At 39.8% G+C, this 27071-nt stretch overlaps 1 protein-coding gene across 3 annotated transcripts in view; it reads right to left on the bottom strand.

The window, feature by feature from the left end:
• The window catches only part of FRMPD4 (FERM and PDZ domain containing 4), an 869452-nt gene that overhangs the window by 100536 nt on the left and 741845 nt on the right, over positions 1–27071 (bottom strand). For all 3 annotated transcript variants that reach the window (XM_025372626.1, XM_025372627.1, XM_025372628.1), the window contains 2 exons: positions 11649–11809; positions 6654–6756 (listed from right to left, as the gene is read on the bottom strand). In XM_025372626.1, the coding sequence (XP_025228411.1) occupies positions 6654–6756; positions 11649–11809 (264 nt within the window). The remainder of the gene's footprint in view (positions 1–6653; positions 6757–11648; positions 11810–27071) is intronic.

The raw sequence follows: 27071 nt of genomic DNA, 5'->3' as shown, positions 1-27071 counted from the left end.
TTTGCTTAGTGGTCTGTGTTCTCTTGTATCCCACTGAGCTTCATTAAGGTGATTATTTTGTATTATTTTTCATGTAATTTATATATCTCAAATGATATATCTTAGGGGCTGCTTATTGAAGCCTCAATAGTTTCCTTTTGTGGTATCATGTTTGCTTGATTCTTCATGATTCATGTAGCCTTGAGTTGGTATCTGTGCATTTGAGGGGGCAAACATCTCTTTCAGTCGTTTTTTTGTTGTTGTTGTTTTGCTTTGTTTTCTTTTCTTTTTTTGAGACGGAGTCTTGCTCTGTTGCCTAGGCTGGAGTCCAGTGGTATGATCTCGGCTTTACAACCTCTGCCTCCTGGGTTCAAGCGATTCTACCACCTCAGCCTCCGGCGTAGCTGGGACTACAGGCACACAACACCACAGCAGGTTATTTTCTTTTTTCTTTTTAAAAATTTTTTTTGTATTTTTAGTAGAGACTGGGTGTCACCATGTTGACCAGCTAATCTCAAACTCCTAACCTCAAGTCATCCACCTGCCTTGGCCTCCCAAAGTACTGGGATTATAAACGTGAGTCACTGCACCAGGCCCTCTTCCAGTCTTTGTAGGCTGGTCTTTATAGACTGGTTTCAGCAGGTAAAGACCTTCTCTTGTTGATTGATGAGATTGCCTCTGCAATTGCAGTGGAGCTAGATCATGTGACTACTGCTATATTTGCAATGGGGTCTGCTAGATTTCCAGTTTTTACAGACTGGTCTTTATAGACTGGTTTCAGCAGGTAAAAGCCTTCTCTTGTTGACTGATGAGATTGCCTCTGCAATTATAGTAGGGCTAGATCATGTGACTACTGCTAAATCTGCAATGGGGTCTTACAATGGGGGGTAGGCCTGTTTCCAGAGCCTTGGGAGAGCATGGATCCTATCTAATCTCTGAGCAGACTGGAATGCTTCTAGGATCTTCATTAATTGGGCTGATGTTGGGACAAGGTTCTACAGATCATGGGCCTGTTACTAGGTACACAGATCATTGTGGCTTCCGCCAGATCCCTGGGAGGGTTATTGCTGGACCATTGGGTGGGTTTCTGAGTAAGCATAACTGGTCCTGGACTGTGATTGCGAGAGGCTGGAAATGAGTCACAGGGCTACTTCGGGGTCCACAGTCAAGATCAAGATCCACAGGCCTGCTTCTGGGAACACAGATGGACATGCCTCCTCATGGTTTCCTGGGTGGGAAGGACTGTGGCTGTGCAGGGCTGGAGCTGGATCACAGTGTTGCTTTAAGATCTGTAGTTGGATCAAGGCTGGCAGGCCTGCCTGTGGTGGCACAAATGGGCATGCCACTCTGCAGGTCCCTAGGTGGAGTCGGGGAGGCAGGACTGCTCCTGAATACCAGATGAGAGTGGCTGGAATTGAGTTTCAGGGCTGTTTCAGGATCTGCAGTTGGATCAAGGTTGGTAAGTCTGCCTCTAGGGCACAGAGGAGCCTGTCTCCTGGGTCCCTGGGCAGGCAGGACCACTCCCTGACCATGGCTGAGAGGAGCTAGAGACAGGTTATGGGGCCACTTCAGGATCCACATTCAGATGGAGGTCAGTAGGCCTGCTTGAGGGGACACAAATGAATATATATCCCAGAGGGTCCCTGCATGGGCATGACTGCTCCTGGATTATGGCTGAGAGAGGCTGGAGCTGAATTATGGGGCTGTTTCAAAATCTGTGGAACTAAGTTCATTAGGCCTACCTCTGGGGGTATGAACTGGCCTGTTTCCCAGCAGGTCCCAGGACAGGTGGGACTGCTCACAGACAATGGCTGAGAGAGGCTGGAGCTTGGTCACAAGCCACTTCAGGGTCCACAACTGGGGCCAAGGTCAGCAGATCTGTTACCCAAAGCCTAGGTAGGTATGACTCTTCCCGGGTCCCTTAATGGATAATGCCAGTAGTAGGACCAAGGCCAAACCGGGCTGTAGCCAACTCCATGGGGGGATGTGGTTGTTGCTGGGTCTGTATTTGGGATCATAGTCAGTGAGTCTGCCACCAAGGCCTGGGTGTGTCTGCCTTCTCAAAATGGCCTTCCTCAGTCTTAGGCTCCACCAGGGTTTAGTGACCTATTTGGATTCCAAAGCTCCCACAAAGCCACTTTTGTCCACAGGTGGCTGCCAAATTATAGTTGCTGTGGGGGATACCAGTGGGGGACCTCATTTTGCTACCTTGTTAATGCCACTCCCCTATCATTTATTCTTATTTCTTATTACAGTTACTTTCTTATTGAAAGAACACTACTGCTACCCAGGAAAGCTCTCCAATTCCCAGGGTATTAGTATAGAAGGGGTGACATGTCTGACAGATGTGAGCAACCCTCTGTAGATAAATAGCCATAGCTATAACACTGCTCATCAATTAGATCAGCATGAATAATCAACATAAGTAGTGGGAGAAGGCAGATGGAGGAATAGTTAGCTGCCCTATTACAGATGTTGGGAGAAAGGGGAATTAGTCTCCAGTTTGACCATTGTACCTTCTTATTATAGGATGCGCAATTTTCCACTTCAACTGCTTTGATAGAAAAGGATAAGATCAAGTTGTTTATATGCTTGACTCTTCAATGTTAGCATCTGGTACTGAGGAAGTGGGAGAAGGGGAGGAAGGGACTCAGCATTCTCAGAGTCTGCTGCCCTGGCGCTAAAACTGGGACTAACTTTAGGGAGTCAAAAACCATTCTAATATTGTACGCAGAACTTTGTATACACGTGGGTTTTTCTGGATGGGGGAAAAGTCTATGGCATTTATCAGGTTCCCAATTGCATCTCTAATCCAAAAAGTCTAGTGCACCCATTCTAACAGGAGCCAGTAGATTTATACTGCTGCCTTGAAGGACCAAATTTTGAGGTGGTGATTCAGGACAGCCACGTAGGCAATGGATTTTTTTAATATCTGCAGGTTGGAAAGTGAGTGTCTATCAAGAAGGTCTGGGGTTTCTAGAGTCAAAGGAAAGATCTATTTTACAACTCCCTTCTCATGCATAAACCTGCCCTTCCACTTCACATTGATGGCTACTCTTTACCACCATCAATAATACCCCTTAACACACCATCCATCTCCACCAAACATTCCTACCAAATACTAACCTCGCCAACAGCCTTGTCCAGTCATAAATATAGGGAAATCAATTAGAATTCTTCTCCTTGAGGGCAAGAATCATGCCTATGTATCTATACATGCTCATTGCCTTATATGATGTCTGTTAATCCTCAATAATTCCTTGTTGAAGTCAAACGAATTTAATTGTGCTGGCTAGCCATGGGAGTGGGAAGGCAAGGCACAATTCATAATGTTTCTATGGGCAATAATACTCCTTACTTTTTAGAAATAAAATTTTGGAGACTGCTTTCAGTTAATTAGTCTAATTGTGAAAAGAAAATTATCCTTAGATACTTTTAAAGAAGAAAGATATGGTAATTTGTAAAGGGCATGGATTCTTCAAAGATTTTCATCCTCAAACACCATTATACAGTCTGAGTTAGAGTTAACAACTTAGAAGACCATGAAGTGAACAGAACTCATCTAATTTCGGTGCAGCAATTATAGCTTTTTTGAGACTACATGAAAAAACCAAAATGTTGTTAGTATATCAGTAAATTGGTCTCTGCGAAACTCTTTCATTTTCTCAAGAAAAAATAATTTTCTATAATAGAGTAACCAAATGATAAGAAAAATAATCCACCAAGAAACACAAATGGATCTGGGAACAAAAAATGATCCATGAACACATGCTGCAATGGGGGAAAAGGAACAAAACAAGACTACACCACTAAAGCAAGCAAATGGATGCCGATTTTTAAAGAGAGAATTTTATAGTGTTATCAAAATGATGAGTGTTTTTCCAAATTTCCTTAGTGGCTAAGAAAATGGGATTGTTTTTATTATACAGAAAGGGAATTTGTCTTGTGTAAGATATAGACCTTAAAACATATATCAGCTGAGGAGCCCAGTAAAAAGGGGATTTTCTACAAGAGTTAAATGTTTAGGTTAGTACACATTATGGCAGACAGATGACTAAACTTATGGGAAGGCACAGGAATATTTTGTAATGTGTGATCATTTTCATTAGAAAGACATACATTATTTTAACATTGTGGTTTAGTGAGAGTGAAAAGGTTGTGAGCCAGATAGTTTCTGTTGCAACTACTCAACTCTGTTGTAGCAGGAAAGCAGACATAGATAAAACACAAATGAGCAAACATGGCTAAACCCACTAAAATACTTATGGATACTAAAATCTGAATTTTATATGATTTCCATGTGTCACAAAATACTTTTTTCAACTTTTAAAAAATGGTTTAAAAAACCTACCTTTCTTAGCTGATGGACTTTGCAAAGACACATGGCAGGCTGGATTTGAACTTGGAGCTGTTTGCCATCCTCTCTTTTAACTGGCTTATTTTATTACATGTAAAGTTCTATAGAGAGTTCTTTGTTTACAGATATGCCATTTTCCTCTATAAGCATTAAACCAGAAAGAAAATATCTTTCTTGGAAATAATCTTTCTAAATATCCCTGGAACAATTGCTAGGAAATGATCACACTTTCAGATAGGTTTTTCTCTGTCACTGTCCTGCAGCAGGCAATTAAGTCACAGCCAACCTAAACACACATATTTTATTTCTTCTATCATCCTCCAGGCACAAAAATCAATAGGACTAATCACAGAGGTGCGCACCTAGGGGAAAACAAAATGTCTATGCAACTTCTGCCATCAAGCCCAAACATGGCATTCCAGAAGGCTCAGAGCCTATCTAGATGAGGTATGCCCCTGCTGACACCCACACGCATCTCAAGAGAGAAGTTATTCCAAATGAACACTGCAGCTCCTTACCAAGGGCTCTTACATACAGATTCTTTCCGTATTCTGGCTCCCCTTGTCCTTAGAAATATTGGAGATGTTCCCAGGTCTTGTTCCTGATGCATAGTGAATATGTCACAAGTCTCAGTGTCTGCTCCCGTGTAAGACCATTCTTTGGAGACCTGGATGCCCCAGGAGTACAAGTATGACTTTTCTAGCCATCTGGGAAGACTCCATTAAGCCCAGACTGAAGAAGAGTGACTGTCTTAGTCTGTTTGAGCTGCTACAACAAAATACCTTAGACTGAATAATTTATAAATAATTGAAATGTATTTCTCACAGTTCTGGAGGCAGTGAAGTCCAAGATCTTCCAGAAGATTTGGTGTTTGGTAAAGGCCTCATTCCTCAAAGACAGTACTTTGTCACTGTGTCTTTACATGGGAGAAGGAGCAAGGCAATTCTCTTCAAATTTTTATAAGGATACTAATCCCATTCATGATGCAGAGACCTCGTGACTTAATCACTTTCCTAAAGGCCTCACCTATTAATACAATCACATTAGGTATTAGGTTGCAATATATAAATTTTGAGGGGACACTAACATTCAGACCATAGCAGTGACCAACCATTCCAGAGTTTCCCTGGGACATGGGCCTTTTAAATGCTAAAACTGAGATGGTTGCTTACACTAAATGTAAGTGCCTTCTCTTTCTATTTCTCTTTTTGCTTCTCTCCCAGTTCTTCCAAGACTGCTTGACCCTCCAGAACCTCTTTGTGAAGCAAAAGCTGAACTAGGCTTGAGAAAGAGACTTTCTCTGAAAGACCCCAGAAATACTCCACTTAATGCCTTTTCCAAAGTACAGATTTATTAGGTTGGTGCGAAAATAATTGAAATTTTTGCCATTACTTTCAATGGCAAAAACAGCAATTACTTTCGCACCAACCTAACACTTTCTGTAATGAGTAAGCATAAATGTTAGGAAATCCCCTCTTGAGTGAAAAGAGTTCTGGTAACCTTAGCTTTGGCTTCAATCTTGGTTGAAAATACGAGTTTATAAAAGACAAATGTCATGTCTCCTTATTCGTCAACACTCCTATAGCATGAATGGATACATTCACACGATAGGTCCAGCTTCTTCATTTGAAAAACTTCTAAAGATCTCTTTTCCCCTAAATTCACTAAGGAAGTATAACTCCAGTGGGCTTCTAAGGGGATTCTTGACCAATAGTTTTAACATAACACAAAATACATTTTCTGGTGCCCCATTAAGAATATCACATAACAAACTACTTACATCTACAATAAAACTAAACCAATAAACCACGTGTATTTTGTAAACTCTTAGCTTTGACCTAATTATCCTATTGCCATAGTTGATAATCTCAAAATTCAGTAATGAAGAACTTAGTCAAATATGAAGTATCAGTGAACTGTGTTTGTATATCCATGGGATTATGTATATAAAATTACTCATCACTTACGCTGAATTCAGGTATTGTGTTTTGATCTCCCTGATTACGAAAAATCAATGTGTTAGTAATTCTGGAAGGAAAAAATGAACCTTTGGATATAGGAGTCATAAAAATGTTAAACTGAGGCATTTGTGCCTTCAATGTTAACAGAGAGTGGACAATTAGGAGTTTTGTGTTTATGGAGCATGTGTTTTGATATTACAGGTCAGTGTCAGCAGCATTTTCAATCGTGTGGATGTGTTGGCTTGTGTTTCTGTCCTAAATTGTCCCACAGGAGGCTCTTCCTCTGCTAGTTGAGACCTCAGAGCTATGTAGCAGCCTTCAAGGCAGAACAGGACACAGGTGAATGAGTCACCCACCTGACCAGATCAATGACCCGCTCTCTGGGTGCAGCGCTGACCGGTTCATCATTAATCATTACAATCTGATCTCCCGGGATCAGCTTGCCTTCAGAGGGGCCACCTGGAGATAAATGAGAATGAAGCACAGGTGAGAAGACCATTGGCAACCTATCCCAAGCCCCCTCTCCTGATCATGATTCACTGTGAGCAAATGGTGCTATCAGCAAAACCGAAACCCAACCACACTTGGGTATTCTTTGGACAATTCTGAGGCCCAGGCTGTACCCTGACCAATTAAATCAGAATCTTTCAGGATGGGACCCAGGCATCCACATTTTTCTAAAACTTTACAAGCAAGGTCGAGACTCAGCCTAGCAGCACTTCTCACACTTTATGGTGGATCACCTGGGAATCTTGTTACCATGCAGGGGTGCAGGGTGAGATAATGCATTTCCAACAAGCTCCCAGGTGCTGCTGATGCTGCTGGTCAACAGGCCATTTTGTGTGTGTATGTGTGGTGAGGCCCCTAGAAGGAGCTAGTCTCTCAACAGGTAGCCAATCAGTTGTGTTGATACCCTGTGGCCAAAGCTGCAACAATTCCGCACAGCTGGATTCAAACAAAGGTGCATTTATGTACTTATTACAAGTAGGGAGACAGCATACTGTGGAGAATCGTAAGATATCTCAGTAAGAGGGTGTTCAGATGTGAGGGTGATCTGGCTGTGACATCTGTCACCCCACTGATTGCCAGGGTTGATTCAGCTGATCTGGTTGGCTAGGCGGGTGTCCCCTTCCTCCCTCACAGCTCCACGTGCATCCCTCCAGCAACCCTCCCACCTCATCCTGCTGAGCAGCTGGGACTGTGGGCACACACCACCACACCCGGCTAATTTTGTTTGTCTGTTTATTTATTTATTTAGAGATGGAGTCTCGCTCTGTCGCCCAGGCTGGAGTGCAGTGGCGCGATTTTGGCTCACTGCAACCTCTGCCTCCCGGATTCACACCATTCTCCTGCCTCAGCCTCCCGAGTAGCTGGGACTACAGGCGCCTGCCACTACACCCGGCTAATTTTTTGCATTTTTAGTAGAGATGGGGTTTCACCGTGTTAGCCAGGATGTTCTTGATCTCCTGACCTCGTGATCTGCCCGCCTCGGCCTCCCAAAGTGCTGGGATTACAGGCGTCAGCCATGGCGCCCGGCCTTGTTTATTTGTTGTAGAGACAAGATCTCACTGTATTGCCCAGGCTGGTCTCAAACTCCTGGGCTCAAGCAATCCTCCCACCTCAGCCTCTCAAAGTGCTGGGGTTACAGGGATGAGCCACTGTGCCTGGCCCTTTTCTCTTTCCGTTGTTTCCAAGAAGGGAGAAGGAAACTAATATTTGTTGAGCATTTATTATGCACCAGGCAATGGGTTAAATTCTTGGCCTAGTAACTTCACTGAATACTATCATCCCTTCCATATTATGAGATAATTGAGGCTCACACAGGTTAAATAATTGACTTGAAGGAAGGACTAGATCTTAGCTTGGACTCTTCCAAATTCAGAATGGCGAATGTCCCTTTTGAACTAAAAAAGAAAAACTATAATTCAGAACCTAGTCACTGCCAGGTTTCTTAACACATAAACTTAAAACCACATCTGTGTAAAGCATACATTTGTATTTAAGTAAGACCTAAAATCAATTACCTGAATTATGCTCTAGACACATGCAATTACCTCCCAAATATTGATATGGTAGCATATGGTACTATAATTTTAACTATATTTCCACAGGTCTGACGCTGGGTGATAGCTGCAGCTGAAATGCTATCTTTCAAATATTATTGCTATTACTTCATTTAGTAATTGAAATGAACACTTCATACCCAGAACATGGAACTGAAAGTAATTCAGTGTTTCTCTCCCCACCCAGACACTAGGCATATGTGTCATTCAAGCTGTAGCATAAATTCGTCTTCCTTCTGGGAAGTAAGAGAGTAGGGGAACCTTAACATGTCCTCATATTACTGATAGAAAATATTCATTTTACAGATGTGGGATTCAGTGTTTGCACGCATAAGGAATTCAGAAAAACCACTTGGGAAACATAATAAGTATTAAATTATGTGCAATAATCACTCAAATTCAGTCAAACAAATGGTTAGCAATCAAATGCTGATCAAATACAGAAAAATTTTGAAAGTAACTGAAGGACGAATGTTAACTATTCTAATAAGAAAATCACTCTCAGATTAACATACTCTTACATTTGACCTATGCTTTCTGATTAAAGGAAACTACTCTTGTCTAATCAAGCAACTTTAATCAAGAATGCTGGAGAAGCAACACACTGTCCCATCCAAAATACGAAACAGTGGCACACTTCAAGAGAACTGTCTCATAGCCTTTACTTTGAAGTCTGGATCGCCTATTATAGAAAATCTAGTCACACACTGAAATCACCTGGGACTTCTGTAGAGTCATTTTTATGACTGACACAGCTTGTTTGACCAGCATTTTCACTCATAAAAATAACTGGAAATAGTACTCTTTGACCTTTGTTTTTACTTTTTTTCTACTCATCTCAAAATTGTGTAACAGTAGGTATTAGTGTCTTTGAAGCTAAGGAGAATTGAGGGCAAGGAAGGAGAGAGGTTGTAGAAACAGTGAGATGATACCAAAAAACAAAATATAAGACTTGAATCTTCATTCAGCTCCTGGGAAGACACATACTTTGGAGAATCTCATAATCAGAGATGTTAGATTATCCCAGTATTATAAAACAGCATGCCGAATACTATTCCATTTAGGAAAAAATGTGTGTACACATACCTCTATATATGTATTATGTATGTATAAAATATATTATCTGATAGGTAATACATATGTGTGTTTGTGTATGCATGGAATTATATCTACTACACATATTATCTCCGTCTACATCAATAATGGCTATCTCTTGGTACTAGGAATTCAGGTGATTTTTTTTACTTTCTCCTCTATACTATCTACATTGTTTCTATTTTTTTTTTTTTTTTACAAAGCATGTTATCATACGAAGCAACAAATCTGTTTTGAGAATTCTCAGTTGTATCAAGCTCAACAATCCTATACAGAGAACTAAAATATGATCTATATTTAGTGAAATAAAAAAGTTTAGCAGATAGCACAAGTCTAAAGTGGTTATTTGTGATGTTTGCCCTGGGGCATATTATGTCAAAATAATGAAAAGTGAAACATTAAACCAAATTTTAAAATCTATACCAGGACACTACTTGACTTTTGTTTCCCTTAATTGAGACACTCAACTGGCCAAACATTTTAGAGTTAAATAACAATAACAATAAAAATAAACATCTACAGAATGACCAGGATGTGCCTGGCACTCTTCTAATTTATTGCTTTCTCTCCATAGCCCTACAACATAGATACTACACTGATTCCCATTATACAGAAGACGTAGAGAAGTTACATCAAACTGAAATGCAGGGAATTTAACATGGAAACTAAAAAGTCTAAAAAGGGGCAGAGGTAGGAGTCAGATTCAGGCAGTCTGATGCCAGAGTCTGTGCTCCTAAGTGTAGTACTTTACTGCTGAATCCTGTTACTGATTTGCAAAATCCTGAGAAGAAAGGGCATGGAAGATAATTTCCTTTTTTACTGAAAATAAATCCAATATGAGTCCATTACAGTAAGCATATAAATACATATATAATAAATAATAAAAGCACATTGTTTCTGGAAAGGCAAAGGCAGCCCACTTCAGGCGATTGCATCATAGTCCATTGTATTCAGCTGTGTTGACAGTGGAACATCTGTATACTCTAATATGAATGATTGCGGGAAAGTACGTTAATTATCTAATCATATTGTAGAATTTTAAAGATTTGACACATACTGTATTAGTCAGCATTTGCTGGATAACAAATCACCCCCAAGCTCAATAGGTGTCCAATGATCATTTCTTCTCATGCTTATGGGTCTTTAGGATAACCACAGGCTGGCTGATTTCAGCCAGGCTTAGCTGGACAGTTCTGTACCAAACTGCAGATGAGGCTGTACTTGGCTCCCCCACTGCAGGCTTGCTGCCTCATGTGTTCATTATGGGGCTCAGATGGAAGAGGTCACAGCTACCTGGGGAAAACTCTCTGTCTTTTGTTTTTGTTTTTGTTTTGAGACAGGGTTTCACTCTGTTGCTCAGGCTGGAGTGCAGTAGCGCAATCTCAGCTCACTGCAACCTCCCCTTCCTGGGTTCAAGCGATTCTCATGCCTCAGCCTCCCGAGTAGCTGGGACTGCAAGCATGCACCACCACACCTGGCTAATTTTTTGTCTTTTTAGTAGAGATGGGATTTTGCCATGTTGGCCAGGCTGGTCTCAAACTCCTGGCTTCAAGTGACCCACCAGCCTTGGCCTCTCAAAGTGCTGGGATTACAGGTGAGCCACTGCACCCAGCCAAAAACTCTCTTCTTATAGCCATGGCAGAAGCTCGGGAAACAGGCTCAATTGCACAAGCATGTCTCAAGTTTATGTCATCTTTGTTAATATGCCATTGGCCAATGTCAATCACCTGGTCCAGCCCAACAGCAATGGAGTATGGATTTCCCTTTATTCTGCCTCTAATGAGAAGGGAGGGAAGTGCATACTTGTGAGATAATCCAACTACCCCAGTGACTAAATCCTACTGTAACCACTTCCTCCTTTTTTTCCACTAAGGAATTCATCATGGGCTTACCGTAATACAGTACAGTGCCTGCCTCTTATTGTCTGCATTCATAAGTTAAGAAGTGGGTCATTTCCATGGTTATAGATGATGGCTCAGTATTTTCCTGAGTCAGGTGATAATGATGGATTTGGCAGTTTAAAACCTAGTTTAAGGAGGCATTTCTGTTCCTCTGGTGAAGTGACTCTATCCAGGTTTTGGAAAAACATATCCAGCTTTCACAGTCTGGACACTTATGAAACTGAACAGTAGTTATTCTGGCAGGGTGTGGCAGACAGTCTCAGGAAACCAAGAACCGGGATTGGGTGCTTACCTGGTGTTACTGAGCGAACGACCACTGGCTTTTCACTCCCTGCCACAAAACCAAATCCCAGCACTGGGTCCCTTCTCATCTCCACCTTCCGAGGAGCCGGAGGGATGATTTGGCAGCTCTCTAACCGAGGGTCGTCAAAAGGGATTGCCTGTGTCATGTGACTGTGGAGAAAGCACATACAAGAGAAACAAGGCATCAATGTATGTCTTAGGCATTGGCCTGGCAATCATATTCTCTTTAATTTCAAAACCTATTTTTTGTTAGAGAGTGAGAAAGATCTGGGGAGACCCATAGTCATGCTTCTTTCATGGCTCACTTGGGCCACTTTTGCTTCAGGCTTTTGCATTGGCTGTTCCTCCAACCCGGAAAGCCTGTCCTGCAGATATGCATATGGCCCAGCCTCACCTCACTCAAGCTTGTGCTCACATATGACCTTGAAGAGGACTGTCCTGGCCATACATTTTAAAAATGCAACCCCGCTCCCCAACATGCCTGATCCCCTTTATGCCCTTCTACTTCTTTTTTCCCCACAGCACTAATCATGTGCTAACGTGCCGTAGAATGCAGTTGGCTCTTGAACAATACAGGTTTGAGCTGCACAGGTCCACTTATACATAGATTTTCTTCCTCCTCTGCCACCCCTGAGACAGCAAGACCATCCCCTGTTCTTCCTTCCCCTTCTTAACTTACTCAATGTGAAGACGATGAGGATGGAGACCTTTATGATGATCTACTTCTACTTAATGATTAATACATGTATTTTCTCTTCCTTACGGCTTTCTTAATAACATTTTGTTTTCTCTAACTTTATTGTAAGAATACAGTATATGAGTATAATGCATATAACATACAAAATATGTGTTAATCAACTGTTATGTTATCGGTAAGACTTCTGGTCAACAGTATGCGATCAGTAATTGAGTTTTGAGGGCATCCAAAGTGATATGTGGATTTTTGACTGCATGTGGGGTTGGTGCCCCAAGCCCCATGTTGTTCAAGGGTCAACTGTATACTTAATTTTATAGTTATTTTTGTTGTTTTGCTCTATACACTAGAACAAACACTCTATGAGGGCAAGGAACTTGGTTTTATTCACTGATTTATCTCAGGTTGCTAGAAGAGTATCTGGCACATAGTATATTCTCATTAATACTTGGATTAATAAGTAGAGAAAAAGATTTCTTTGTGAAAAGCTATTTAGTTATAACTGATATGCTGAGAAATAACCTCAGAGGGTTTTAGACATTTAGAAGGTAATACCTATGGCTTCTGGCCCCAGCAAAATTGAAGTGGATTATTTTGGTGGTGACACACCATCCTGTTTCCAAATACATCTCCATTTCCAAAGAAGCTGAGAACTTAGCTCTTGGCATTTGTTCTCCGGGAAGATTTTCAAGTGGTTCAAATGAATCTTTTCATTAACACCTAAACTTCAGAAGTCTTATCAATAATCCCAACTTGAAATTTGTATAGCATTCAAAAATTTTCAAAATACTTCCACAAATATCTAATTTGATAAACAAATTGAGAATGAGAGGGCAGAACTGGTATTATTTTGTGGATTTTACCAATAAGAAAACTGAGATCAAAATACTAGTTTATTGTCACTAAGAGCCCATGGCTGGTATGCCAGAGGGTTGGGTCAAAGATTCACTCCCATGACTCTTAATGAAGTCTTCACTCATGCACATTGTTCAAGGCAGCCTTCTTTTGGGGAAAAGTTATTAGTCTGAATAATAGAAATCTCCTTAATGTAATGTAAGCTAAGATTATTTCAATGACACGGGTTTAATTCAAATTTCTCTCTATATAATCTTCTTCAATAAGTAAAAGAAGATCATTTAAAAATATCTTGGAAGATGCTACTCTATATGCCACCTGGACAACATATTGTTCAATGTAATAAAGATAGCAAAGAAGGAATCCTGTTGTCTTTCTGTGTAATTAATAAGAATGAGGTAAGATCAATGAAAACCTCCTAAGATCTGTCCTTTAGGTATATATCACTATCTAGGAAAACAAACATTTAAAATCCATTTTAAATAGAAAGGAAGTGTCTTTTCGACTTAGCTTCTCGGGAGGTGGAACGGTAGGAAAAAGAGAAGTGTTAGTTGAGAACTAACATGTTGTGCACCATGTGCTAACACTCATCTGTTACCTTATTTCATTCTTAAAATTCCTCTATGATGGAGGCAGTTTTACCCTACTCATTCCTTCTTTGCAAATGCCAAGATAGGAAAAATAACTTGGCCAAGGTCACGCTCTTCTCAGGTGTAAGCCAGGTGCAATCCATACCAGGTCTTCTGATTTGAAGTGTGGGGCACATTAGATAATTTGCAGAAACAGTGCAAAATGAAAATGTGGAGCCTTTCATTCAAACATGACTAATTTCAAGACAGCAGAACATTAAACCCAGTCCAGGGTCCTGTGTCACTGCTTGGGTCACACATCCATGATGCTGGCCCCGGTAGTGTGCTATCCCCAGTGTCCTACCACCATTCTATTAATAGAAAAGTCCAGGCTGAGATTGGTGGCATTATAGGGTAGGTTCAGGTGTTTTTCTGGACCCATAGATTAGACACGGCTACCATGATATGGTATATGCTTGAGATGATGAAGAGAGGTGGGCAGAACTCAGGTGAGCAGGAGATCAGATGGAGAGGCCTGGATGTCAGAGGACAGAATTCTAGACCCTGAGTGAGCCAGCAAAACCAATGCAGAGTGAGCCCCAGTGACCAGGGTAGGAGCCTCAGACAAGGCCCCAGGCTGGGAGGCACTAAGACACAGGGAAGAAGTGAGGAGGCCAGGGCTAGAACCCAGGACACTAGTAGGACCTCTGATACTCCCACAGTGGGCCCCAAAGGGTGGGAACTTGACCTTCAGACACTGATCCCTCCTGGACCTGAAACAGGCATGGCTGGGTATGCCTGTGGGAGAATGGGGCCACCTAGGCATGGTGGACACTTTGGTTCTCTGGTCTCCTCTGTAAGAAAGCACCATCTTAGAGTAAGACATTTTTGAGCCACATTTGAAAACAATTCTGTCCTTTTATCTCCAGATGAAAGAAGGGACGGAAAGAAGAAAGGAAGGGAGGGAGGAAGGAAGAATGAAAGGGAGAGAGGGAAGAAGGAAAATTTACATTTTTGGAAACTGGCCCTGAATTCTGTGTCTTCACCATTTTCCACAGCAGACATAAAATTGAGGAAGGTAAAGCTTGCTGAAGCTGGGTGACTTGCTAATGGTCACGTGTGTTTTAGAAACGAGGTTGGCGCAACTCTTGATTCCAAGCATAGAGAGGCACTGAGGAAGGTTTTTCCTTCTGCTATTGCTAGCTCTGTGAAAAGCTTAAGGCAGTGATTCCCAAACTTTGCTGCACATTAGAATCACTCAGGGAGCATTTCAAAACTCCTAATGCCCGGGTTACACTCCAGACCAACGGTATCAGAATATCTGGGATGCAAACCAGTATCAATTTTAAAAACATCTGCAGGTGATTCCCAAGTCCAGCAAAGTTTGAGAACCACTCTCCTGCCTAGAGAAGGGTGGGTTTTAGTACGCCCTCCAGACAATAGGAAAAGAGGACACAAATGATGTCCCTGATTATCTCCTCTAGCAACCATTGTGAATGTATATTAAAATATTTAAAACTTCTGGAGCTTGATTACCCTCTTCCCACCACAGGAACAAGTAATAGTATCTAATGCATCATTCATTCAATAACTATTACGTTATTCTTTTATTGATACCTGACATTTATTAAACATTAATTTCATGCTAAGCATTGTTTGTTCTAAATGCTTTCCATATGTTAGTTCATTTAATTCTCCAAAACAACTCCACAATGCACTCATTTGTTCATTTAGTCAATTTGTAAAACGCCCACTGGATTCTCAGTTCTGGGATTGCACTGGGAAAGAAAGCAGACAAAAAAGAAAGTGTTCACGCTAGTGTTCAGAGACAAAGAAGAAACTAATACATTAGTAAAATAGATGGAAGAGCAAGTCATTATAAACACTAGGGAGAAAAATAAGGCAGGGAGGAAGGATAGAGAGCTGAGTGGGTGGAGTGGGTGGGTGAAGGTGCTGCAATGATCAGCAGGGGTCAGGAAACATTTTGGGGGGAGCACTTCCAACAGAGGGACCATGAAGCATAAAGGTTCTGAGGCATAACGTGCCTGATGTGAGCCTGCCCAGGAACAATCTGAAGGCTAGTGGCGCAGATAAGGATGTGGGGTTGGAGGCAGGGTGGTGAGGAGTAAAGAAGTGGTGGGAAGGAGGGGCACAGATCACATAGGCTCTTGGAAAGACTTTGTCTTTTGTTCTGAGTGGAAAAAGTAGACATGTGATCCAGCTGCCCTGCTGATGACAGGAGAGGGTACTGGTAGAAGCATTTCAGGGGCCGTTACATCAACCCCTGATGGTGGTGCCTTGGACCAGGGTGAGAGCGGCAGAAGCCGCAAAAATTGTTGTGCTTTTAATATATTTGGAGGCCACCCTGATAGACCAGGGGTGGGACTTCTACTCTGGAACCATTTTCCTGCACACGCCAGACGTTCCCAGTGAGGATGGACCTATGAGCATGTTGCCTAATGCAAATCTCGTGTCCTGATGTATCCACATTATGAGAGACATTTTTCTCTTCAAGTAGGTGACACTTTCTAGTTTGTACAAGAAACAAATACATGCCCAGGTGCAGTGTGAACATGAGAACTGATATGATCGTTTAGTGAGAGACTTTGGAGCCAGACTGCCTGAATTCAAGTCCTGGCTCCCCTACTTCCTACTGATGTGACCTGCACGAATTACTCCATCACTCTATATTTCAGTTTTCTCATCTGTAAAATGGTGACAATGATAGTAACAAGTTCATAAGATAGTTGTGAAAACTGAATGAATAAACATAAAGCACTCAGCAAAATGTAAGCACATAGTAAGCACTCAAAAAGCATTGGCTGGAATGTTCTCACTTATAAGTGGGAGTTAAATGATGAGAACACATGGACACATAGAGGGGAACAACACATACTGGGGCCTACTTGAGGGTGGCAGGTGGGAGGAGGGAGAGGATCAGGAAAAATAACTAACGGGTACTAGGCTTAATACCTGGGTGATGAAATAGTCTGTGCAACAAACCCTCATGACATAAGTTTTCCTATGTAACAAACCTACACATGTGCCCTTGAACTTAAAATAAAAGTTAAACACAAAGTATTGATTGCTATTTTCATCTCTGGAGATCAATGAATAGAAAGCAGTCCGTTTCAGACATTATGAACACAGTCAGTCTTAAAATATGGAAATAAACTCAGTAACATTTAAAATACTTGCAGCCCAACTTTCTTAGTAAAATGCCTCACAAATCCTACATAAGCTTGGAGGCTTTCAATGTGAAAAATCCTATCAAATGCAATGACACAATAAATACAAATATACATTGATATACACCAGGCAATACTGTACCAGAACACAAAAGAATAAAAGAAGGTAGAAGAAAATCCAGGTGCTCTAGTGACTGGATCACTGTTAATATGTTTTTCTCAACCGTGTTTCTAAACCATTAAGTGACCATTGAACATAGTGCCGAGGGCAAGCCTGAGTCTTGAGGGAAATAGGAAGCACTGATGATGTTCTATAATTAGGGGCGATACAGGCATATACCCTTTCAACCTCAGACGCTGCCATTCTCTGTGTCAACAGAGTCTTACACTGGCCTGTATTTCTTCATTGCTTTTTCCCCCTACCCAAATAAGGCTGGAAACACAACCAAATGTGTGCTGTGTGGTCACTGCTTGGTCTAGTGTTGTCATCTTTGCTAATGATATTTTGATTATTTTTGTTTTGCTTGCATGTTGAGGATAACCTTCCATTGGCATTCTCATTTTCTTTCGCAACGGGTTGTGTTTTCAGAATAAATTACCCAAAAATAATCAACCCCTGTCTCTTTTCCAGTAAGAATGAATCCCTACTAGCATGTTCCCCATGAAACATCATTTGACCCTCTGTAACAAGGCAAGCAGTTTTTGGCCCTGTACTTGCAACATTCTTTTTTTGAATAAAGATGCTTGAGTCCTTGTTTGATGAGGTGAAAAAGCAACATTTTTTTTTTTAACCTGCTGTACATGTGTCAGTGAATTCTGATGCTGAGACTAGAAGTATACAATTGATGAGCTATTCAAACCTCCATTCTCCGTCCCCAACCTTCTCTAAAAACACACACAGATAGGCCAGGAGTCTATGACCCGAAAAATACAGAGTATATTAATTGAAATGGAAAATGTGTCCATCAAGATAAAGTGAGCAATCTTCCTACTTCTGACAGATTTCATTTCAAAAGGAATGACAGAAATCCTGCTGCCTAACTCCCCATAACAAAAGGAAAGGGCTTTCCTTGAACTCTTGGAGCCCTTCTTTCTCAGCAGAAATAAAACAGTGATACACCCAATGTGTCACAAATAATTGCTTTGACTAGTAGAAAGCACCCTGTGTGAAAACCTAAAGTCATTCCAGTTTTTGATGCACTCATTAAAGACTGCAAAGTCGTTTTCAAAATATGTGCTGAGTGGAAGGATTCCGGAAGGAAAATCCAAATTCAGAAGCCATTACCTTTGGTGTGGAGGTTAAAGAATCTGGGAAGATAATGGCAGGTAGGCTATCTGGGTAGTTAAGACTGGATCACAAATAGGTGTAACTACTTATGGAGTATAAACATTTTTGTGCCCAAGTTATGCTTGAGGTCATTGTTGGCGTTAGCTTTCAGGGGTGACCAACTATGATTACAGGAGAGGACCAAGCATAAATATATGCTCTTATCTTGGTAGCACTGGTCTATGTCGTAGACTGACTTAGTCTTGATTTGCTTCCTAGGTCATGATTTGCCACTAGATGCCACATTCCTTTCCAGTACCTACCCACTATATACAGTACATGTTTCTCTGCCCCTTGACTCTGCTAACATCCTATCGCCCTAAGCATGTCCCATGATGGAGCCCAGATGTGACGAGTAAAAAATGTTAGTTTGTTTGGGCATCTGTTCTTACTGCCCACCATCATCACAAGAAGGCCCTCTCAAGGTAACGGCTGCCCTTTCAGACTGTTCTCTATAATGACCAGAGCCTACACCTCAGTGAGAAGCTAAGTGTAGCAGAGCTGCCCAGCCCCCAAGCCTAGATCAGCTACCTGAATAAGGGATAAGACATGATGATGGTTTTATGACACTGAATTTGGGAGATGTTTGTTATGTACCAAAAGCTCATGCATCTAGTCTGTAAATAGTGCTTAAAATAATATTTATTAATAAATACCCTGAAGTTCCACATGTCAAAAGGATTTTCTCCAACAACTTCATTCCCCATGTGATTCATGACTAAGTATGTTACATTGGACAAACACCACAGACACTTCCAAAGGAAACTTCTCCCCTTATTATCCTTGGTGACATGGCAGCCACAGGGACCCCATAGTCTATTCTTCACCATCTTCCCACATCCCTGACTGGATTTGGGCTTGGGCACAGTAGGGCTGCAAAATTCATAAGCCCTGCTGTGGCCTTGGAGGGGGCCTAACATGGAAAACTTTGACCAAAAGTGCTCATCTATGTAAACCAGAGTTCCTCAGAGCAAGAATTTAAGTAGGAAGAATAAAAGAAAGCAAAGTATGGATTGTTAAAGTTCATAGGTTACAACTGAGAGAGGTCATGAGGCATTTTAGAACCCCATAATAGGTTTCGAGTGAGTCAAAATGATGATAATGTGTGTGGTAAAATGATATATTGAAAATATATTTTTTGCTTTGTTCTCATTGGGTTTTTTCCACTCCCAGGTCTAATAAAGTAGACAGGTCTTTTGCAGACTCTTGCCTTAGGGGTGATGCATTTGTCAGGGCTCAAAGCAAAAGTTGACTGCTTATAACTCTTTCCTACTTTTGTTTCCTGAAAGTCTGAGCAGCTTGGTTCAGGAAGCAAGGGTAGAAGACCCCTGAGAGGCGGCAGCAACTTCAGGAGAAACAGCTTGGTGGGATGCCTGGCAAGGCACCACGACTTAGGTCTGAGCCTAAGAAACGGCAATCAGTGAACTTCAGGGAATCACACAGATTTGAATCAGGGTATCTTAGGAGCACGTAATGTGGGTTGAAACCATAAAGCCCTGGTCAAATTTCTTCTCTGTGTAAGATTCCCAGAATTCCCAGAAATTGTGAATATTCAACATGATTACATTTGAATTGCTAACCAGCAGGAATGTAATACGATCACACAAGTGAATTTAGGAATAAGATTTATATGTGCTACACAAGAAAAAAGAAACCATCTTTGTCGGAACGAAGACGGGAGTTGGAAGAGAAGTTACTAAACTTGGAGAGAGATCACTCTGTGGAGCAATGTCAGGATAGAAGATCCAGGAACCCTCTCTAATCAGGACCCTAAACCTTCTCTGCATCTGGAACTACTGCCTCCTGCTGCTGCTTCCCCTAAGGCTAGGCAGCTCAGCCACTCTACATTTTCATTCTCATATGTACATGGGATTCCATCTCTCTTATGATATACATATTTTTGCACTCAACTCCCATTTTTGAGCAAGCCTCTGTCCCTTGGGATCAAAAGAGCCAAACCAAATCCCTTCACTAGAAATAAGTTAAATTTTCTATGAACACACATAACTGCACATCATATATTTTCAGCTCACATAACATGGTGAATTGCACGCTTTTTGCCTTCATGAATATGCATACTGGGGTTCAGAAGAATTTAACCTTCACTAATCAATTCCACAGGCCACTGTCAGTCAATTCCCACAACATTGTCAGGAGCATTTAAAGATTTAGAACTGTTTAATCAAGCTTGGAAACTTACATAGTACTTGAAAAGCCAAGAGAATCCAGAACAATTAAATTTAAAATCACAAAATGTTTAGAAGAATCTTGTTGGATAATTTTAGGAGGCTTTGAAATAAATGAGGCTTCTTTTTAATGGGTAGACTAAATGTGATAATTTTAGTTTTCTCCAAATTAATTTACAAATTTAATGCCATCCAATAAAGATATTTCAATAGTCCTTTTTAAAAAAATTCAACAATGAGAATTCTAAATTTTACATAATGCTATAAAAGAACACTCTAAACAAGAAAAATGCTATGGTTGTCTAGCCCTACAAGATACCAGAACTTATTATGAAATGACAATTCTTAGAATCCTATGATACTGGCACCAAATACAGCAAAATGTACAACAATGGAGTAGTAGCTTTGACTAGAACAAAACGAGGCTTCCAGGGTAATTGAAGTACTTTAGCATATCAACAGTGTGGTTGTTTTTGAAACAAAATGATTAAAATAAAGTAGAGCGGCTATGAAAATCTTTTGTCTGACAAAGGGGTTGTTGGTTAGCTGGTGACAATGAACTAAAAGATTTGTCTTTTCAGGGTAAAGAAGACACAGCAAAGAGTGAAAGCAACTTAGTTTGTCAAAATAAACTTGGATTGTGGTCTGAATGTAGGGAAACAGATGTTTAGACATAACAACAGTTATGTGATTGTTTTATTGAAAATTATGCAAATATGCATAGATAAAAACTGCAGTCTTTGAAAACTTGAAAATGGATTTGTCTAACCTGTTTAAAAATCTTCCAAATGAAGCATTTCAGTGGATTGTGAACTCACTTGTTAAGTGTGATAAAAAGGCAATATCTTCCATTTGGTTTGTAAGAACAGCTGACAGACATCAAAGAAGATGGAAACTTTCCAGACGAATGTCAACAAAATCTCTTGCATAGATGGGATTGAAAAATGGTATTTCATGATCTAGTAAGCAAGTTGGTGCCCTACTTTGTCCATTTGCCTCTTCATATGTTTCTGCAGTTCTTTTTTTCCTCCAATAACAATGATTAAAACCAAATAAAGAAATAAGCTGAACATGCAACCAGACCTTCACATTTTTACTCAATGAAATGTTAAACCAAGATGTTCAAAAATAAATCAGCATCCTTGATCACTTTATCATTTAAAATACTGATTTTCAATGCAGCAGTGATAGCAAAATATTTAAGAGTGATTAAAATATATATTTTACCTTCAACACCTCATATTAACATCTTCTTAACGTATATTTTATATTCTCCATAATATGTTATTTATAGTGTAGCAGGACGAGCTGCAGACAAAACTCCTCAGACACCAAGTTAAAGAAGGAAGGGGTTTATTTGGCTGCGGGGCATCGGCAAGACTCTTGTCTCAAGAGCGGAGCTCTCCGAGTAAGCAATTCCTGTCCCTTTTAAAGGCTCACAACTCTAAGGTGGCGCGAGTGAGAGGGTTGTGATTGATTGAGCAAGCAGGGGATACGTGACTGGGGGCTGCATGCACTGGTAATTAGATGGGAACAAAACAAGATAGGGATTTTCACAGTGCATTTCTATACAATGTCTGTAATCTATAGATAACATAACCGATTAGGTCAGGGGTCGATCTTTAACTACCAGGCCCAGGGTGCAGCGCCGGGCTGTCTACCTGTGGATTTCATTTCTGCCTTTTGGTTTTTACTTCTTTCTTTGGAGGCAGAAATTGGGCATAAGATGATATGAGGGGTGGTCTCCTCCCTTAATAGTAGTACATATATATAAACTATGAATACATTAATACACATTTTGGGCAGTACATGTTCAAAACTTATTTTAGTGACAGGACTACAAAAGTAAAAAAATGTAAGGATTTCTGTTCTGTATGATCCAGAGAGTTCCTAACTTCCGGTGTGAGCCCAAAAGGTGTTTTACATATTCAAACGTGATGGACAGAATCATTGATATCACAAAGCTCACCACAGCCCTTGAAAAGTCCCACTCTCACATTCAGAAATATTCAGTGGCATTTTTAGAAACCTAAAAATGAAGTTAGATTGGAAATGTAACCACCCCAAACCTTTCTAAGGTGTCAATATCCATTGCTTACAGAGAACATAATTATTGCATGGCTGGGCAGACTTTTTCTTCTTAACTGATTACTTATATGTTTTCTTACCTGGAGAAAAACGCATTTTTGAACAAAAGGCTTGATAACAATGAGCAAAGTCTTTATCGATCATGTTAAAATCATCATTTTAGGTCTGAGAGTTTGTCTCTATCAAATTGAATTCTATCCATATTTTAGGGCAGTAGTTGAGGAGGAGGATTGAAGACACAGCAGGTCTCCTCCCCATCCTAAGGGGCTGTTGTATGTCCTCCCAGTCCGTGTGTATTCTTTGAAAATTTACATTATAGTTTTATACTTGGAAAGTGAAAAGAACCCCATGGTTTTGGTAAGTACAAACTACAAGAATATGTGTTACAGAAATTGTGATCTAAGACACATGTCAAACACGAATTAATTTTGACAAAAGAGATATTTTTGGAGAGTTGATTGGCCACACTTTGTAAATTTCACAATTCTATAATCTTTACATAAAGAATTTTTAAGAAGTGATTACATAATAAAGGCTCACTTTGATAACTAAAAACTTCTGATGGAAGTTAAAAGGGGCTGGTAAGGAAATCACAGAATCAAAGGTTTGAGTTAACAGTTGTTTTAATTAAGAACTCGCGATCTCTTGATCTTTTCTGCATTGAAATTGTTATTTCTAGCCCTTACCTAAATAATTCAGGTTCCTTAGACTGTCCAACTTTACACATCTTTTCTGTTTTGGGTTTTGCTTGTGTTTCTCTTGTTCTGAGCCTTGTACATGTGAACTGAATCTCACCTCCCTGCCCTCAACCCCACCAGCAGCATTGCTGCCCTGAGAGCTTCATCCTTATGATTGCATCACATGGGACTTTGGCAAATGCCTGAGGGTTACAGTTCAAAGGACCATGAGGTTTATATGTCTAGACTAATACATTTTTCCAGTCATGCTTTCCACTTCAGAAAACGAGATGCAATAAATCAAAGATCTATTAGGGCTTGTACAAATTGACGTCCAAGATAGGTTCCATTAATTCATGGTCAAATTTATCCTTCAAGGACTCAGTTCTATTTGTCAATACCACTACTGAAAACCATTTCCACAATTAGTCTTTTATCAACAGCCAGTTCATCCACCCAGAGAGATTTTTGTCATCATTAAAGACGATAAATTTAGAGCTGGCAAAATGTTTATTGACTGTGCTTTGTTAATGTAATTGTAGTATCTGAAAGGGCAAGATGTTTGTCAGTTTCCCTAAAGCTCCAAAATCCCTACAGTTAGGCTGGTAATCAATTCTGTTAATTGAGTTCAGTTTAATGTGTTTAAGAGATGACTTTTATGTTAATGATGCTCTAATGTGTCAGAGGCAATAATAATCAAGTCACACCCATGGGTTGATAGAGATGCTGAACAGAGCTGGTAGCTCTCAACCTTCCCTCCTACCACCAACCCCAGATAGGCATTGCTCCCAAGGAACACTGAAGCTTAGATTGAGACTTACCAGTGATTATAAATTAAAAAGACAAGTAATAGAGACAATAAATACCCTGAATTATATGCTCTGTTTGGTATTATAATAATCAGTGTAAACAGTATGCTATCCACATGAGTGTAAGTTACTGTGAATTCAATTCTAGAGATGCTACAGGACACTTTGAATACCCTTATCAAAATCTGTTCCTGGAGAATAAATGGTATAACCACATTGGAAAACTATGTAGCAGAAAGCTAAAGTTTGTATTCTCAACCCCGACTTCTGAGCTACTGGGTAGGATCCAGGGGTAGGGATCTTCAGATCATGTCAATGGTCTTTCCTGGACACTTGGAGATAGTCTTGTGATTTCAAGAGTGCACTCCTGCTAGAAGCTAAAGGTGTTTATAAGCAAGGTCAACCTCAAGAGAAAGTGGGCTGGGAGGAAACCAGAGGACTTAGTTGTTCAGACCCATTCAAGCAGGGAAGGTTTTCTATTTCAGCAGGGAGAAGAGAATAGTCACTGAGAGTAAAATGATCACTATCTTCCAAGATTATGAATTTCCCATTACCTGTATTCATTTCAAAATAAAAATATGAAAATAATTAAAGAAACACAATGATTTTGATGCTATTTGCTTAATGGCATCCCTGATATCAATTTTGATGCTGTTTGCTTAAAAGTATTTCATTTTCCAGGCTCAATTTATCTAAATTGAGTTTGCCTTTTGTCATACTAAGAGAACTCAAAGAAAACTTTTACTTCATTTTATGTTGTTAGATTCATTTGGATAAGCTCACAATAGCTCAAATTTTCAGAGGCCATACATGCTTAATAGCATAGTAAAATTTTTAAAGAGCTCAATTATTTTCCAGAATAATTAACATGTGTCAGCAGTATCCATTTTACTAGATGCAGATTTCTTATGATCATAATTGATGTTTAACAAAATTTGGAGCATGGGCATTTTTAATGACATATGTTTAGCAATTTTATGGGTATCTAATTAACTTGTCATAGTAGTATTCACTTAATTCCATTTAAAGGCTGAAAACTACTTTCAACCTTTATTAGTCTGACTTATTCTCTGGGCCACACAAGCCATGGGGGAAACAAATCAATGACCCAGGATAAAACTCTGGGAGATTTTTCCCCATCTATCTTCACTTTTGAAAAAAGGGCATTATAGCTCTTTATGCCTTTCTGTCTTCCTCACAAGGAAGACATTCAATTCTCTTCAATAATTGACGTTCATGTTATCTAGCCTTTCAGTTGGATTTGTTTAATCAGGCACTGTGCTAGGCCCTGGAGAAAAGAACCATTACCTTAACAGTAGCAGCTGCTGCTAACATTTCCTGAGTTTGCCAAGAGCTACTCTCAATTATTTATATGTATTACCACATTCATTTTCACAATGAACCTATGAGATGGGTGTTATTCTTACAGTCATTTACAGTTGAGGAACAGATTAGTAAAGTAACTGGACTTTGGACAGTTAGTCAGAATCAGTGAAGGGAGTCCCCACTGAACCATTACATTATGGAACACACATTCTCTAAAATAAACTAATAAATAGTGCAATGGAATAGAAATAGTCACAAACTAAAGCATGAGGGCAATTCAAATCTCAGGGAAAGAATAAACTATTGTTTAAAATGGGGTTAACTAAATACAGTATCTATATAGAAAGTCAATAAGCTAGATTTGCACACATACCATACACAAGGTTTCCTATATGTATTAGGTGTAAAACATTTAACCTATGAAAGCACTAGAAGAAAATACTACTAAATAATACCTTTAGAGTCTAGGAGTAGGAAGGACATTTCTAAGCATGATGTGAAACCCAGAAGCTACAAAGGAAAAGACGAACAGGTTCAATCACACAGTAATTTAAAATATCAAAAGCATAAGCAAAGTTACAAGGCAAATGACACATTGGAAGGGAATATTTGCAACATATGAAACAGACAAATACATAATATACACAATAAAGAACTTGTAGAATTCAAAAAGAAAAGGCAACTCAATTAAAAAAAATGAAGTGCATGACCAGGCACATAGATAAAAATAATACAAATGGCCAATAAAGTTCTGAATGACACTCATTCTCATTAATAAATGCAAAGTAAAAATTCTGATATAGCATTTCCCTTCCCTAGAATTTGAAGTATAAGTTTGTGCAACCTGTTTCTGAAGGGCTATCATAAGTTTTTGAAATTAAAATGCATATATTATGTGTCTTAGCAAACTCATTTCTAGGCCTAAATTGTGTAAGATAACTGGATAGAGCCATGTGCCTTAGGTTGTGTACTGCAGCACTTCACTGGAAAAAAATAGAAACATGAGACTGAGGGAATATTCTTAGAAATTAAACAATTTCATACTCAATTCAGTAAAAAGCCTGAATGATAAAATTTTTAAAAATCTTCCAGAAAGTTGAATAAAAAGACAAAGTCTCAGAAATATGAGAGAAAAGAAAACATTTATAGGTGATCAATTCAAAAGATCCAATACACAATTGATAGGAATTTCTAAAATAGAAAACAGAGAACAATAAGGAGAAAGGAATTATTTTTTAAAAAGAATCTGAAAAGTCCCTGATCCGAATGGTCTGAAAACAGCCTGAGAGCTTGACAATAAAAATGTCTTCACACCTGGAAGCATCACAATGGAAGTTTAATATACCAAAGATAAATAAATTATCCTTAAAACAGTAGAGAGAAAAGATACATTCAGGATAAATGAATGAGAATAGATCATTATTTGACTGTGGGACCTGGAGACCCAAAGGCAATGTAGCTTACCCTGAAGCTACTGTGGAAAAATCATTTTCAATCTAGATTTCTAGGTTAAGTGAGGGGTCAGAATAAAGACATTTCCAGACACACAAAAATTTAGAACGCTTACTTCCCACACATCTTTTTAAAGCAAGTGATCTGAAGATGTGCTCTAACAAAATCAAGAGATAGAAAGGCATGGGATTAAGGAAACAATGGATCCAACACGGGAGGAGAAGGAAGCAAAGTCAAGGAT

This window comes from Theropithecus gelada, chromosome X (assembly GCF_003255815.1).
Source record: "Theropithecus gelada isolate Dixy chromosome X, Tgel_1.0, whole genome shotgun sequence".
Taxonomy (NCBI): domain Eukaryota; kingdom Metazoa; phylum Chordata; class Mammalia; order Primates; family Cercopithecidae; genus Theropithecus; species Theropithecus gelada.
Note: the sequence above shows the minus strand (reverse complement) of the source record. Positions and strands in the feature narration are given on the sequence as shown.